The 13,796-nt window shown below is 49.4% G+C and overlaps 1 protein-coding gene across 2 annotated transcripts in view; it reads right to left on the bottom strand.

The window, feature by feature from the left end:
• Positions 1-4,319: 4,319 nt before the first annotated feature.
• The window catches only part of si:ch211-163l21.11 (inositol 1,4,5-triphosphate receptor associated 2), a 79,021-nt gene continuing 69,544 nt past the window's right edge, over positions 4,320-13,796 (bottom strand). Inside the window, exons 15-17 of one of the 2 annotated variants that reach the window (XM_068007277.1) lie at positions 11,246-11,350; positions 5,865-5,990; positions 4,320-4,815 (exon numbers count right to left, since the gene is read on the bottom strand). In XM_068007277.1, the coding sequence (XP_067863378.1) occupies positions 4,689-4,815; positions 5,865-5,990; positions 11,246-11,350 (358 nt within the window). In that variant the 3' untranslated portion in view covers positions 4,320-4,688. The remainder of the gene's footprint in view (positions 4,816-5,864; positions 5,991-11,245; positions 11,351-13,796) is intronic. The other variant, XM_068007278.1, reaches the window with a different exon arrangement.

Below are 13,796 nucleotides of genomic sequence, written 5' to 3'. Positions count from 1 at the left end.
CAGATACTGACCATCAGATCCTTTAGGATCCACAGACATGCTGCTGAAGGATAGGACTTTATGGCTGCTAACATCTGTTTAATCTTCTGTTTATTTGTTCAAGCAGGACTCAGCTCTCGTTCCCTGCTGCTCACATCCGATACCCTTGACCCTCTTTTTTCTCAACTTCTCCCGTACTTCCCTAAGGTAGTCACGCCTTGTTGGGATACTGTTCTACGGCTCTGGTCAGTTTCCAGTGCATTAACCAGGGGGCCATTCTTCATGTGTAAGCATAGGCATTTAGTGACAATGGGCTGTTCAACTGGGAGGGGCATCACAGCCAAATCCAATCTCCTCATCCAATGTCCGCACAAACACACACACAAACACACACAAACGCACACACGCGTGCATGCACATGCTCGCACAAGCACACACACGCGCACAAACACACGCAGACAAACACACGCATGCACACATAAACACAAACACACATGCACAAACACACGCATAAACATACACACGCACGCATGTGCGCACAAACACACACACAAACATACGCACTCAAACACACAAACACACATGCCCAACACACACACATGCCCAGACACATACGCATACTCAAATACACACACATATGCGTGCACACACACGCACATATCAGCAGTGAGTAAACTTCTAGAGGTCATTATACAGGATGAAATTAATATTCTCATAGAAAAGCATGGGTTAATTAAGGGTATACCTGGTGTAAATAAAGCTTCACTGGAAAATAGTTCAATCCCTTGCTGAGGGTGATTTTAAAGGGGAAGTGTATTGTAGTGAATTGTTATATAGGCCTGGACATGATGCCGTGTGCTGTTAACTTATGAACATTGAACATGTTTGTATCAAATTCCTCCCTTGGCTACGTCAATGTGAGTGATAACCTGTTGGGACAATGATGTTGCACTATGTCATTTCCAGGTTCTAATGTTTAAGTGTTGTGCAGGTTCATTAATCTCTCTCCGTCATTTCCATCTTCCATTATCGTTATATATTCACTGCGTTCTGCTTGAGTGACCGGGACAATGCATTGTGGGTGTCGCCCTCTGCTCATGATGTCAAATCGAGGGGAGTTCAACACAAAATGTCTGCTTCCAGGGCGCTGCCTCGAACCAGCAGTTTGAAAACAGAGCACTAGGAGAGGCATGAGAGACCCCAGCTAGTGTTTGGATCCCACTGATTCAGTACAGTGCCGTTCTCCTTTAAGCCACTTAATCAAATCCAACATGATTAAACACATTTGAGCGCCAAACAATAACAATGGGTGTGAAAGGTTTGAGGCTTTACTGCAAATGTCAGTGGCTGTTCCCCAGTGAGTCTGTGCAGATCACCAAGAGTGTCGGAGAAGTGCTGTGTATACAGTTCCCAGCCCAGCTTTGAGAGTGGCTCGAGAAATGGCACGAGGCCCCGATGGATCTCAAGCTCCTTCCCTGCTCCCTCGCTCCCTGTACCTTTTCCCTCCTGAGATTTCCCCACATCGTTCTAACTTTCCCAGCTGAGAAGGGGGACTCGGCTGCGATGCCCCCTGTTGTTGAATAGCTGGTCGCTACTCACTGTCTGGGCTCACACCTGAAGAATGCCCACCTGGGCCGGGTACAGGGCGGTGACCGTGGAACTGTAATCCAGCAAAGAGTCACTGACCGCAGGAGATGAGGGGACCATGTTAGAAAGAGGAAAAGGCATTGGATGCCATGGCATTTGGGGTTCAGATGGAGCTCCCTAAATATGCAGACGTCTTCTCACAGTTTATGACTCCTTCTGAAGTCGGCCCCTCCATTAATTTGAATCACAACTGCGCTGTCCCCACCACATTATTCTGGATTTCCTTCTGTTGCCCAACTGGTTCCCGGATAGTGACTCCCAGCTGAACCCATGAACAATCGTTGGTAAACGGTAATAATCACGGCCTCTCGTAAAGTGAGCCTTCAGTGGCTATTCGTCCCAAGGTTTTGGCAAAAAGAACGCTGAGTGAATCCAATAAGACATTTCCAGTGGAAGTCCTGGGGCTCGATTTTAGCAGCCGCTATCGGGTGCGTTCCTGACAGGGGGGCTCCGAAAATCGGGGAATCCCGGAGCGGGTCCGGAGCCCGGCTCCAACCCGCCCACTTCCGGGTTCCCCACAGACGCGCTGACATGCGCGCGCAGCCCCCGCATGTGGGACTCCCGCAGGCAATTAAAGCCAGCGGTGTGCCACTTGACAATATTTTCTTAGGTATTTCAGGTCATTAACTGACCTGATTAAGGGAATATGTGAGGAGGGGTGGGATTTTAGAGACAACTGGGACTGTTTACCGTACTGGGGGAAACACTCCCAGTTGAAATGGAGGTGTTGCAGCTGTCAGCCTGTGGCAGCTGCAAAGGTCAATTTGACAGGTGGGGGGGAGAGACCCTCACTCATTGCAGGAGGCCACTCTGTCACTTGGGACAAAGTTTGGCCTCCACCACCCTCCTCCTGACAAGAAAATTCACCAACTTGCACACTTACCCCGGGGTCCAGAGACATGTACCTACCTTGCGGACCCCCTCAGATGTACATCTTCCGGATGGGGGCCGCCGTAGCTGCAGTCATGACCTCCTCGGAGGGTGAACACCATCACCAGCCTCGTCGGCCACGCCGTCCACCTCTGACACGTGGAGCTCCACAACACAGTGCTGTGACACATCCACCTGCACAGCAGGAGGGACGGCAACCGCAGAGAGAGATGCGTCGCAGAGGGCACTACCCTCGCCACAGGGTCCACAGACCGAGGCTCAGCTTCCTGGACCTCTCTGAGCAGCAGTGCACGCGGAGGCTCAGAGTCACTCGACATGTAGTCGTGGACATCTGCAGCCTCCTGCATGCCGAGCTGCTCCCGGCTGGCCCGTGCACCATCTTCTTACCTGTCGCTGTCAAAGTCACCACTGCCCTCAACAACTTCTCCTCCGCATCCTTCCAGGGTGCAACCAGGGACATCGCCGACGTCTCTCAGTCGTCTGCACAAAAGAGCCCTGCAAATACACCTACACCCACTCTGCAGTGACACAATGGGTGGCATCAGTTGTGGGTCTTCATTGTGATCCTCAGGAAAGGGCATTATTGCACAAACCAGACAAGATTCACAAAGACGTGGCAGTAGTGGTGCCAATATAATATGTGATGTGAGTTGGTCAGAAATTCAATATAAGTAAAAACCATGACAAACCCTCAAACACCCTTGTGCATCCCCTTCATGCTCACGACACGTTTGCCTTACGCTGCCTACTGCACATATGTGATACATGCCCTGTGGCTGCAGCACAGGTGGTGGCAGGTTGAGTGAGGCTGGCCGTGAGAGAGATACACGAGAGGGTGAGTATGAGATAGAGCAATGAGATTGTATGAGGATTGGGTTGAGTGGTAGTGGCGGGATGAGTACTGTCGAGGTGAGTAAGTGCAGGTAAGATGAGGATGAGCTTTGAGTGGGGTGTGAGGGGTGATGTGACAGAGTAGTGTTGGCAGTGCAGAAGGAGGTGTGGGGTGGGGGCGGTGATGTGGCAGATGGAGTGTAGGGGAATGAGTAAGTATACTCACTTCGGCTGACCTACTGAGGTCATTGGAGCGTCTCCTGCACTGTATGCAGGTGGGCGATATGTTGGTGGTGCAGGTGACCTCCTCTGCCATCTCGAGCCAGGCCTTCCTGGTGGCAGAGGCAAGCCGCTTCCTCCCGCCCGCCGGGGGGAAGATCTCTGCCCTCCCCCTCCTCCTCACCCCATCTAATGATACCTGGAGTGAGGCATCATTAAACTGGGAGCAGCCTTCCCCCTGGGCTGCTCCATACTGTAATTTTTGCTATTTGTTGCAGCATCTGTCAGTGGAGGATTGCCCCTTTAAATAGAGCTCCTCCAGCTGACAGAGCTCACTGCGCATGCGCAGCCCGCCCGACGCGCAGATCAGCAGTGGGGAACCTGGAAGACAAGGTAAGTGGATCTAATTAGGCTGGGATCGCACGGGGGGGGGGGCAGACTGATTTCACCGGGCGCGTTACCCACACGTCCAATCGCCTCCCCACCGCGAACCCGCAGCCCTGGTAACATCGAGCCCCTGGAGTCTGTAACAGTGAAACGTTAAGATCGGTCAGGGCTAGTTGGGACAATTCTGATTTTGTTTTACTGGGTTTGCGATAAAATACAAACACACAACCCGTGATTGCAATGGGCCTGTAATAAAATATACATAACACACAACCGTGATTGCAATGGGCCTGTAATAAAAAATGCAAACCGTTATTGCAATGGGCCTGTAAAAAATGATGCAAACCGTTATTGCAATGGGCCTGTAATAAAATATACACTACACACAACCTGAGATTGGAATGGGACTTTATCACCATCATCACAGAACTAACATCCCTTACCTCAGAGCTCAAAACTCCCCCTCCCCCAAAGTAAACCGAAACCTGGTTTCCCCCAGGATTTTAACACGAGTCCGATTTGAAATTTCTGGCTTCCCAACAGGTTCTTTAGACGTTGCGATCTTGTGAATCTGCAAGCCAAACGTTTTCACTGGTTCCCAGGTGGGACCTTCACTGGGAACTTCTCAGAAGTGTCTCTACGGTAATAATGGTGGTGAACTTGCAGGTCTGTTGTCATCTTCGATCTGCCGCTCCGTTTGCACGCAGGAAAGTAGCGACTCCGACTCTTCAAAACTAGGTACCTGAGGAAAACAGTTGGAGCAGCCATGCAACACTGAGAGTCAACACAGAAGAGATGAACATCTTCTGGTTCCTAGAGAGCGAAGACCACATCCCTGTCGACGGAGGAAGGTGCTCCAACCTAGGGAGAGAATGAAAGAAAGAATTGCATTTATATAGCGCCTTACACAACCTCAGGACATCGCAAAGTGCTTTACAGCCAATGAAGTACTTTTGAAGTATAGCCACTGTTGTAATATAGGAAACACAGCAGCCAATTTGCACACAGCAAGCTCCCATAAACAGCAATGTGATAATGTCCACATAATCTGTTGTTAGAGATGTTGGTTGAGGGATAAATATCGGCCAGGGCATTGGGGACAACTCCCCTGCTCTTCGTTGAAATAGTAGCATGGGATCTTTTATGTCTACCTGAGTGGGCAGACAGGGCCTCGGTTTAACATCTCATCCGAAAGACGGGACCTTCGACATTGCAGCACTCCCTCAGTATGCAGTGATAGAGGATCTGCCATGATCCTATTGAATGGCGGAGCAGGCTTGAAGGGCCGAATGGCCTAGTCCTATTTTCAATGTTTCAATGCCATGGAGCGTCAGCCTAGATTAGGTGCTCAAGTCTCTGGAGCAGAAATTGAACCCACGACCTTCGTGACTCAGAGGGAGAGTGCTGCCCACTGACACTTACAAAGGCACTATATAAATGCGAGTTGTTATGGTTGAGACCAACCCCCAGGAACCCCTGCTAAAACAATGGGCCTTCCCGAGGCCAAGCCTTAGTAAATCCGACAAGTTTGCATAAGGGTTGCTGCCTGATGTGACGGGGCTTGTGTGTCCAGAACTGGTGACACAACTGCCCGTTTCGGGCCCAATGTAAACAGCTGGCAAAAGGCCACAAACCTGCCCAACAACCAAAATAAGATCCCACACCAGAGAATAGGAGAGGTGCATTCACACACTGAGGGTTGGAAATAAAGGCAACTAATAGAAGGACCATCAGCATCGAAAGGAGAGACAGGCTAATGTGTCAGATGGTTCAATTGAACTTTCTCTTTCAGATGCTTGCTATGCATTTCCTTCATTATCTGTTCTTATTTCGGATTTCCAGTATTCCCGGTTTTCGGTTTTCCTCTGTCGGGAATTGCACACGGTGTCACCTCATGCTGTGTTACTTACGTCAATGAGCACTCGCTGGCTGTGCCTGTAGTACACTCATATCCATCCTCAGTCTCTGTGTCATGCGGCTCATCATTCAGTTCTTCATTCTCGGCGATAATACCTATGTTTTCTTCCTGGTTGTGTCTGAGTAGAAAATAGAAAGAAGGGTGCGTCATCACATTCGCTCCCAACCAGTACCGAATTTTCCCAACTCAAGTGCCTCAAAATCGGCATCCGGGGTGAGGAGTGACACGGATCTGTGGAATTATCTTTGCAGCCACTTGCTGACTGTCCAATAGCTAGTTCCAGTGGAATAGGCCCCACCGGAGACAGGAAATCCAAAATGGCGGGTCTTTACGGGAAGGGAAATACCTTGAGACATTGGCCCAGAATCTATGGTGTTGGGCTCGTTTTCCGACGCAAGAAGACAGAGGAAATGATGGCGTAAGTGAGTTACACCGATATTCGCACTATTCCATAATTTCCTGGGACCTCTGCCGAAACCGTGAAAACTTGATTTAAGCCAATGGCGATCGCGAGTTTCCTGGATTGACGTTAGTTTTCCCGCCACAGTCACTGAGGTTGAAAAATAATGGGTTCAGGTGGGTCATTGGTCAGTTTGTATCGATGTGATTTCCGGCTCTCCCGTGGTTCTCAGCCTGGCAGGACCATGGAAGCTGCGGTGCTTCACGTCTGGAATCGTGTGAATGGACTCTTATATAATATAATAAAAATAGGTTTTGACATTTCACCATCAAAAAACAAGTTATCATTGTGTTCGTTGTGAAGTAGAGCTCTCGAGGTAAATGCAAAATCATTAAATCAATTCATTTATCCTGCACAGACACGATGGGCTGAATGGCCTCCTTCTGTGCTGTAAATTTTCTGTGTTTCTATTCGATCTGTGAACCTATTTGGCAACAACAACAACTTGCATTTATATAGTGCCTTTAACGTAGTAAAACGTCCCAAGGCGCTTCACTGGAGTGATTTCCAAACAAAATTTGACATGTATTTGACAAGTTCATGTGTTTAAACCAATGATTAAAATAAAATCTCTGCTCTTTCTTGATATATTTAATTTTGAGCGAAAACCCATCGAAACACCTCTTTGTCGTTGTGCGCTAGGTTCAGTGCATATTGTGCGTGCACGGTGTAGGATACTAGAAGTGTCTGTACGTGTCATTGATGAAAGTGAGGGTTTGATTCATCTGAGACTTTTTAGTTAGCACAAACTACTAACGTCATCTTCTAAATAAATGGTAAAATAAATAGTTACTTCTCAAACTTAGAATGTTCCTGAGAACTGAACACAGCAGCTGAGTGAGTCCATCAGTAACTTTAACCTAACTCGCTGGGTGGGGAATCCCCCGGGATCAGATGGAAGGCTGCCCAATATTGCTTTTCACTGACCTCAATGGAGAGTAAAATCCACCCGATCCCATTGGTTTCCCAATGGGTGGGTTAAGTTAAAATTACCCCCAATCTTCCGTAAGTTCAGCATCGTGAAAGGATGTGAAATTGAGACTTCTGTAGCTCGGGTCATGCCAATACTGATCTATCTAATTAGTTAATTGATGCAGATGGGGTCAGCCATTAGCTGCAACACTTATGAGGAACCTGATTCGTCATTATGCTTGCCGCCGCATATTTAAATTACTTTTCCAGAATTTTCGGCGTAATTTTACAACGGGAAGATTGATGTGTGAAATGGCATCATTTAATCTTTTTACCAATGAGAATAAAGTTTTCTCGGGCACGCCTGACAGCTCACTTGAAGTCAATAGTACCTTGAGGTTCTTTTAACACTTTCCAAGATTTAGGGAGATTATCAGTCAGTACCTCTGGATTCCCCCAAGGATCTATCCTTGACCCCCTCTATTTCTCAGCTACACGCTGCCCCTCAGTGACATCATCCGAAAACACATCAGATTCCACATGTAGGCTGATGACGCCCAGTTCTACCTCACCACCACCTCGCTCGACCCCTCCACTGTCTCTGATTTGTCACACTGCTTGACCGACATCCAGTATTGGATAGGCAGAATTTCCTTCCAATTAAATATTGGGAAGACCAAAGCCATTGGGCCCGATATTACCAGGGCAGCGGGTTCGCGGCGGGGGGTCGATTGGGCGCGTGGGTAACGTGCCCGGTGAAATCAGTCTGTCCCGCACGCAATCGCAGTCTGATTGGATCCACTTACCTCTTGCTCCGGGTTCCCCACTGCTGAGCTGCGCAGCGGGCGGGCTGCGCATGCGCAGTAAGGTCTGTCAGCTGGAGGAGCTCTATTTAAAGGGGCAGTCCTCCACTGACTGATGCTGCAAGAAATAGGAAAAATTACAGTATGGAGCAGCCCAGGGGGAATGCTGCTCCCAGGTTTAATGATGCCTCACTCCAGCTCTTATTGGATGGGGTGAGGAGGAGGGGGAGGACAGAGATCTTCCCCCCGGCGGGCGGGAGGAAGCGGCCTGCCTCTGCCACCAAGAAGGCCTGGCTCGAGGTGGCAGAGGAGGTCACCTGCACCACCAACATGTCACGCACCTGCATACAGTGCAGGAGGCGCTCCAATGACCTAAGTAGGTCAGCCAAAGTGAGTACACTTACTCATTCCCCTACACTCCGTCTGCCACATCACCGCCCCCACCCCACATCTCCTTCTGCACTGCCAACACTACTCTGTCACATCACCCCTCACACCCACTCAAACCTCATCCTCATCGTACCTGCACTTACTCACCTCGCCAGTACTCATCCCGCCACTACCACTCAACCCAATCCTCATACAATCTCATGGCTCTATCCCATACTCACCCTCTCATGCATCTCTTTCACGGTCAGCCTCAGTCAACCTGCCACTACCTGTGCTGCAGCCACAGGGCATGCATCACATATGTGCAGTAGGAAGCATAAGGCAAACGTGTCATGAGCATGAAGGGGATGCACAAGGGTGTTTGAGGGTTTGTCATGGTTTTTACTTATATTAAATTTCTGAGCAACTCACATTACATATTATATTGGCACCACTACTGTCACGTCTTTGCGAATCTTGTCTGGTTTGTGCAATAATGCCCTTTCCTGAGGATCACAATGAAAACCCACAACTGATGCCACCCATTGTGTCACTGCAGAGTGGGTGTAGGTGTATTTGCAGGGCTCTTTTGTGCAGACGACTGAGAGATGTCGGCGATGTCCCTGGTGGCACCCTGGAAGGATGCGGAGGAGAAGTTGTTGAGGGCAGTGGTGACTTTGACAGCGGCAGGCAAGAAGATGGTGCTCGGGCCAGCCGGGAGCAGCTCGGCATGAAAGAGACTGCAGATGTCCACGACTACATGTCGAGTGACTCTGAGCCTTCGTGTGCACTGCTGCTCAGAGAGGTCCAGGAAGCTGAGCCTCGGTCTATGGACCCTGTGGCGAGGGTAGTGCCCTCTGCGACGCATCTCTCTCTGCGGTTGCCGTCCCTCCTGCTGTGCAGGTGGATGTGTCACAGCACTGTGTTGTGGAGCTCCATGTGTCAGAGGTGGACGGCGTGGCCGGCGAGGCTGGTGATGCTGTTCGCCCTCCGAGGAGGTCATGACTGCAGCTACGGCGGCCCCCATCCGGAAGATGTACATCTGAGGGGGTCCGCAAGGTAGGTACATGTGTCTGGACACTGGGGTAAGTGTGCAAGTTGGTGAATTTTGTTGTTAGGAGGAGGGTGGTGGAGGCCAAACTTTGTCCAAAGTGACAGAGTGGCCTCCTGCAATGAGTGAGGGTCTCCCCCCCACCTGTCAAATGGACCTTTGCAGCTGCCACAGGCTGATGGCTGCAACACGTCCATTTGAACTGGGAGTGTTTCCCCCAGTACGGGTAGCAGTCCCAGTTGTTTGTAAAATCCCAACCCTCCTGAAATATCGTGTTAATCAGGTCTCTAAACGACCTGAAATACCAAAATAAATACCTTAAGTGGCACCCTGCTGGCTTTCATTGCCGGCGGGAGTCCCACATGCGGGGGCTGCGCGCGCATGTGAGCGCGTCTGTGGGGAACCCGGAAATGGGGCGGGTTGGAGCCGGGCTCCGGACCCGCCCCGGGAATCCCCAATTTTCGTAGCCCCCCCGCCAGGAACGCACCCGATCGCGGGTGCTAAAATCGAGCCCATTGTCTTCGTCGCCGCCACAAACTCCGTTCCCTAGCCATCGACTCCGTCCCTCTCCCTGGCCACTGTCTGAGGCTGAACCAGACCATCGCAACCTTGGCATCCTATGTGACCCTGAGCTGAGCTTCCGACCCCATATCCTCTCCATCGCCAAGACCGCCTACTTCCACCTCTGTAACATCACCCGTCTCTGCCCCGCCTCAGCCCATCTGCTGCTGAAACCCTCATCCAGGCCTTTATTACCTCTAGACTCGACTATTCCAATGCTCTCCTGGCCGGCCTCCCATCCTCCACCCTCCGTAAACTTCAGCTCATCCAAAACTCTGCTGCCCGTATCCCAACCCATACCAAGTCCCGTTCACCCATCACTCCTGTGCTCACTGATCTACACTGGCTCTTGATCCAGCAACGCCTCAAATTTAAAATTCTCATTCTTGTGTTCAAATCCCTCCCTGGCCTCACCCCTCCTTATCTTTGTAACCTCCTCCAGCAATTCAACCCTCTGAGATCTCTGCATTCCTCCATTTCTGGCCTCTTGTGCATCCCCGATTTCCTTCGCCCTACCATTGGCAGCCGCGCCTTCAGCTGCCTAGGCCCTGAGCTCTGGAATTCCCTTCCTAAACCTCTCTACCTCTCTCTCCTCCTTTAAGACGCTCCTTAAAACTTTGGTGCTCAGCCATACAGACCAGGAAGTTCCCAGGTTCAATCCAATCCCTGGTTTAGCCAATTTCCAATTGTGGTTGGTGTGCTACAACTGGTCACAGTATTTCCTGATTGCCATCGAGTTACTCCTGCCAAAGTATGTGTCAGGGTAAGGACAGGATCAAGCCTGGCTCCGGTGCCCTCTGTGATTCAATAGTTTGCCAACACTCACTGTCTGGGAACACACAGAATAACTATCTAACCTTACATCCTGGGCCTGGCATTTCCATGGTACCAGTAATTCAGGAGGCAATGTGCTCCACATGTAGTGGAACATCCCCACCCGTACTTAAAACCCTCAATCCTGTTCCTAGCCAAATATTCATCCAGCTCTTTTCCAAAGATGGTACTTGACTGGCATTTCCTATTAGTCTAGGAGCTCAGTAGGGCTTTATCCCTTTCTGTAGGAGGACCTCAGATATCCCCACTGCCACCACCACCACCCCTCCCTACCCCACATCCCCTGCCCAGGATTTAATTCACAAAAGTGTCCAGTGCCTTGCTCCCTTTATCCGAGGAATACGCTATTACTCCCAATGAGCTCATGAAGTGCCCAGGCCTACCTCTTGAGGGGGCAGTCTGGTGTATCTGTTAAGAGAATAGCAGTTTTTTCTGATCTCTCAGGTTTCCAGTTTGCTATTTCTTCCAAACTCCTTTTCCTTTCTGACCTAGGAGATTGAAAAGAATACAAAAGACTAGAATTTAATGGTGACAATATTAGTGGATGCATTTTTCTATCTCTACTTTAATGCACCTATTAACCCAGTTATTGTAAATATTGAGGAGACTTTCCATGTTTGGGAAGTTCTCACAGTGTCCTGGGGCCAACATTCACCCTTCAACCAACATTACCGAAAACAGGGGAACGGGCCAGTCATCTCATTTGCTGTTTGTGGGAATTTGCTGTGACTGCCCATCAAACAAAGTAATTCATTGGCTGTGAACCACTTTGGGGTGTCCTGGGAATGTGAAAGGTGCTATATAAATGCAACTTCTGTCTTTCTTTTGTACTGCATTGCTAGAGTGCAGTTAGCCAGCAATGAAATGACTGCCCCAATTTTCTGTCGTCAACTCACAGCTGCCTGTGTTGTGAGCGTGCCAAGTGGGGCAAGTGGAAAATCTGGTCAGCAAGTCCAAGTGAAAGGAATGTGTGGGGACAAATATTGTTTCAATCCTTATCCAGTGTCAAACTGAATTTTAGATATTTGTCAGCCTTGGCCAAGAGGAGGAGAAGTGGCAGCTTTCAGTGAAGAAGGCCTTGCATTTATATAGCACTTGTGACCACCTCAGGATATCCCAAAGAAATTTACAGCCAATTAAGTACTTTAGTACTTTAGAAGTGTTGTCACTGTTGTATTTGGCAGCCAATTTGCTCACAGCAAGGTCCCACAAATAGCAATGATGTTGGTTGAGGGATAAATTTTGGGCAGGACACTGGGGAGAACTTCCCTGCTCTTCTTCAAATAGTTGTAAACAATTTTACAACACCAAGTTATAGTCCAACAATTTTATTTGAAAATTTTCAAATAAAATTGTTGGACTATAACTTGGTGTTGTAAAATTGTTTACAATTGTCAACCCCAGTCCATCACCGGCATCTCCACATCATGGCTTCTTCAAATAGTGCAGTAGTATCTTTTACTTCCACCTGAGAGAGCAGACAGGGTCTCGGTTTAACATCTGGTCTGAAAGACGGCACTGCCGACAGTGCAGCACTAGAGTATCAGTCTACTTTATGTGCTCAAGTCTCTGGAATAGGGCTTGAACCCATAATCTTCTGACTCAGAGGTGAGAGTGCTACCCACTGAACTAAGGCTGACATCGCTCACACTAACCACAAAAACAACAACTTGCATTTATATAGCGTGTTTAACATAGTAAAATGTCCCAAGGTGTTTTGCAGGAGCGTAATCAAACAACATTTGACACCGAGCCACTTAAGGAGATATTAGGACAGGTGACCAAAAGCTTGGCCAAAGAGGTAGGTTTTAAGGAGCGACTTAAAGGAGGAGAGAGAGGTAGAGAGGCGGAGAGGTTTAGGGAGGGAATTCCAGAGCTTAGGGCCTAGGCAGCTAAAGGCACGGCCACCAACGGTGGAGCAATTAAAATCAGGGATGCGCCAGAGGCCAGAATTGGAGGAGAGCAGAGATCTCAGAGGGTTGTAGGGCTGGAGGAGGTTACCGAGATAGGGAGGGGCGAGGTCATGAAGGGATTTGAAAACAAGGATGAGAATTTTTAAATCAAGGCATTGTCGGATCTGGTGCCAGTGTAGGTCAGCGAGCACAGGGGTGATGGCTGAACGGGACTTGGTGCAGGTTAGAATACAGGCAGCAGAGTTTTAGATGATTTCAAGTTTATGGAGGATGGAAGATGGGAGGTTGGCCAGGAGAGCATTGGAATAGTCAAGTTTTGAGGTAACAAAAGCTTGGATGAGGGTTTCAGCAGCAGATGAGTTGAGGCAGGGCAGAGACGAGTGATGTTACGGAGGTGGAAGTAGGCGGTCTTGGTGATGGAGCGGATATTTGGTTGAAAGCTCATCTCAGGGTCAAATAGCACGCCAAGGTTTTGAACGGTCTGGTTCAGTTTCAGACAGTGGCCAGGGAGAGGGATGGAGTCAGGAGCTAGGGAACGGAGTTTTGTGGTGGGGACCAAAGACAATCGCTTCTGTTTTCTCAATGTTTAGTTGAAGGAAATTTTTGCTCATCCAATGCTAGATGTCGGACAAGCAGTGTGACAAATCAGAGACAGTGGGGGTCAATGGGGGTGGTCGTAGTGAGGTAGAGCTGGGTGTCGTCAGCGTGCATGTGGAACCTGACGTTGTGTTTTCGGACGATGTCGCTGAGGGGAAGCATGTAGATGAGAAATAGAAGGGGGCCAAGGATAGATCCTTGGGGGAATCCAGAGGTAACGGTGTGGGAGCGGGAAGACAAGCCATTGCAGGTGATTCTCTGGCTACGCATGGATAGATAAGACTGGAACCAGGCGAGCACAGTCCCACCCAGCTGGTCGACGGAGGAGAGATGTTGGGGGAGGATGGTGTGGTCAACCATGTCAAAAGCTGCAGACAAGTTGAGAAGGATGAGGAGGGTAGTTTACCACAGTCACAGAGGATGT

This window comes from Heptranchias perlo, chromosome 27 (genome assembly GCF_035084215.1).
Source record: "Heptranchias perlo isolate sHepPer1 chromosome 27, sHepPer1.hap1, whole genome shotgun sequence".
In the NCBI taxonomy this organism is placed as follows: domain Eukaryota; kingdom Metazoa; phylum Chordata; class Chondrichthyes; order Hexanchiformes; family Hexanchidae; genus Heptranchias; species Heptranchias perlo.
This window is presented reverse-complemented; position numbering and strand designations above follow the sequence as displayed.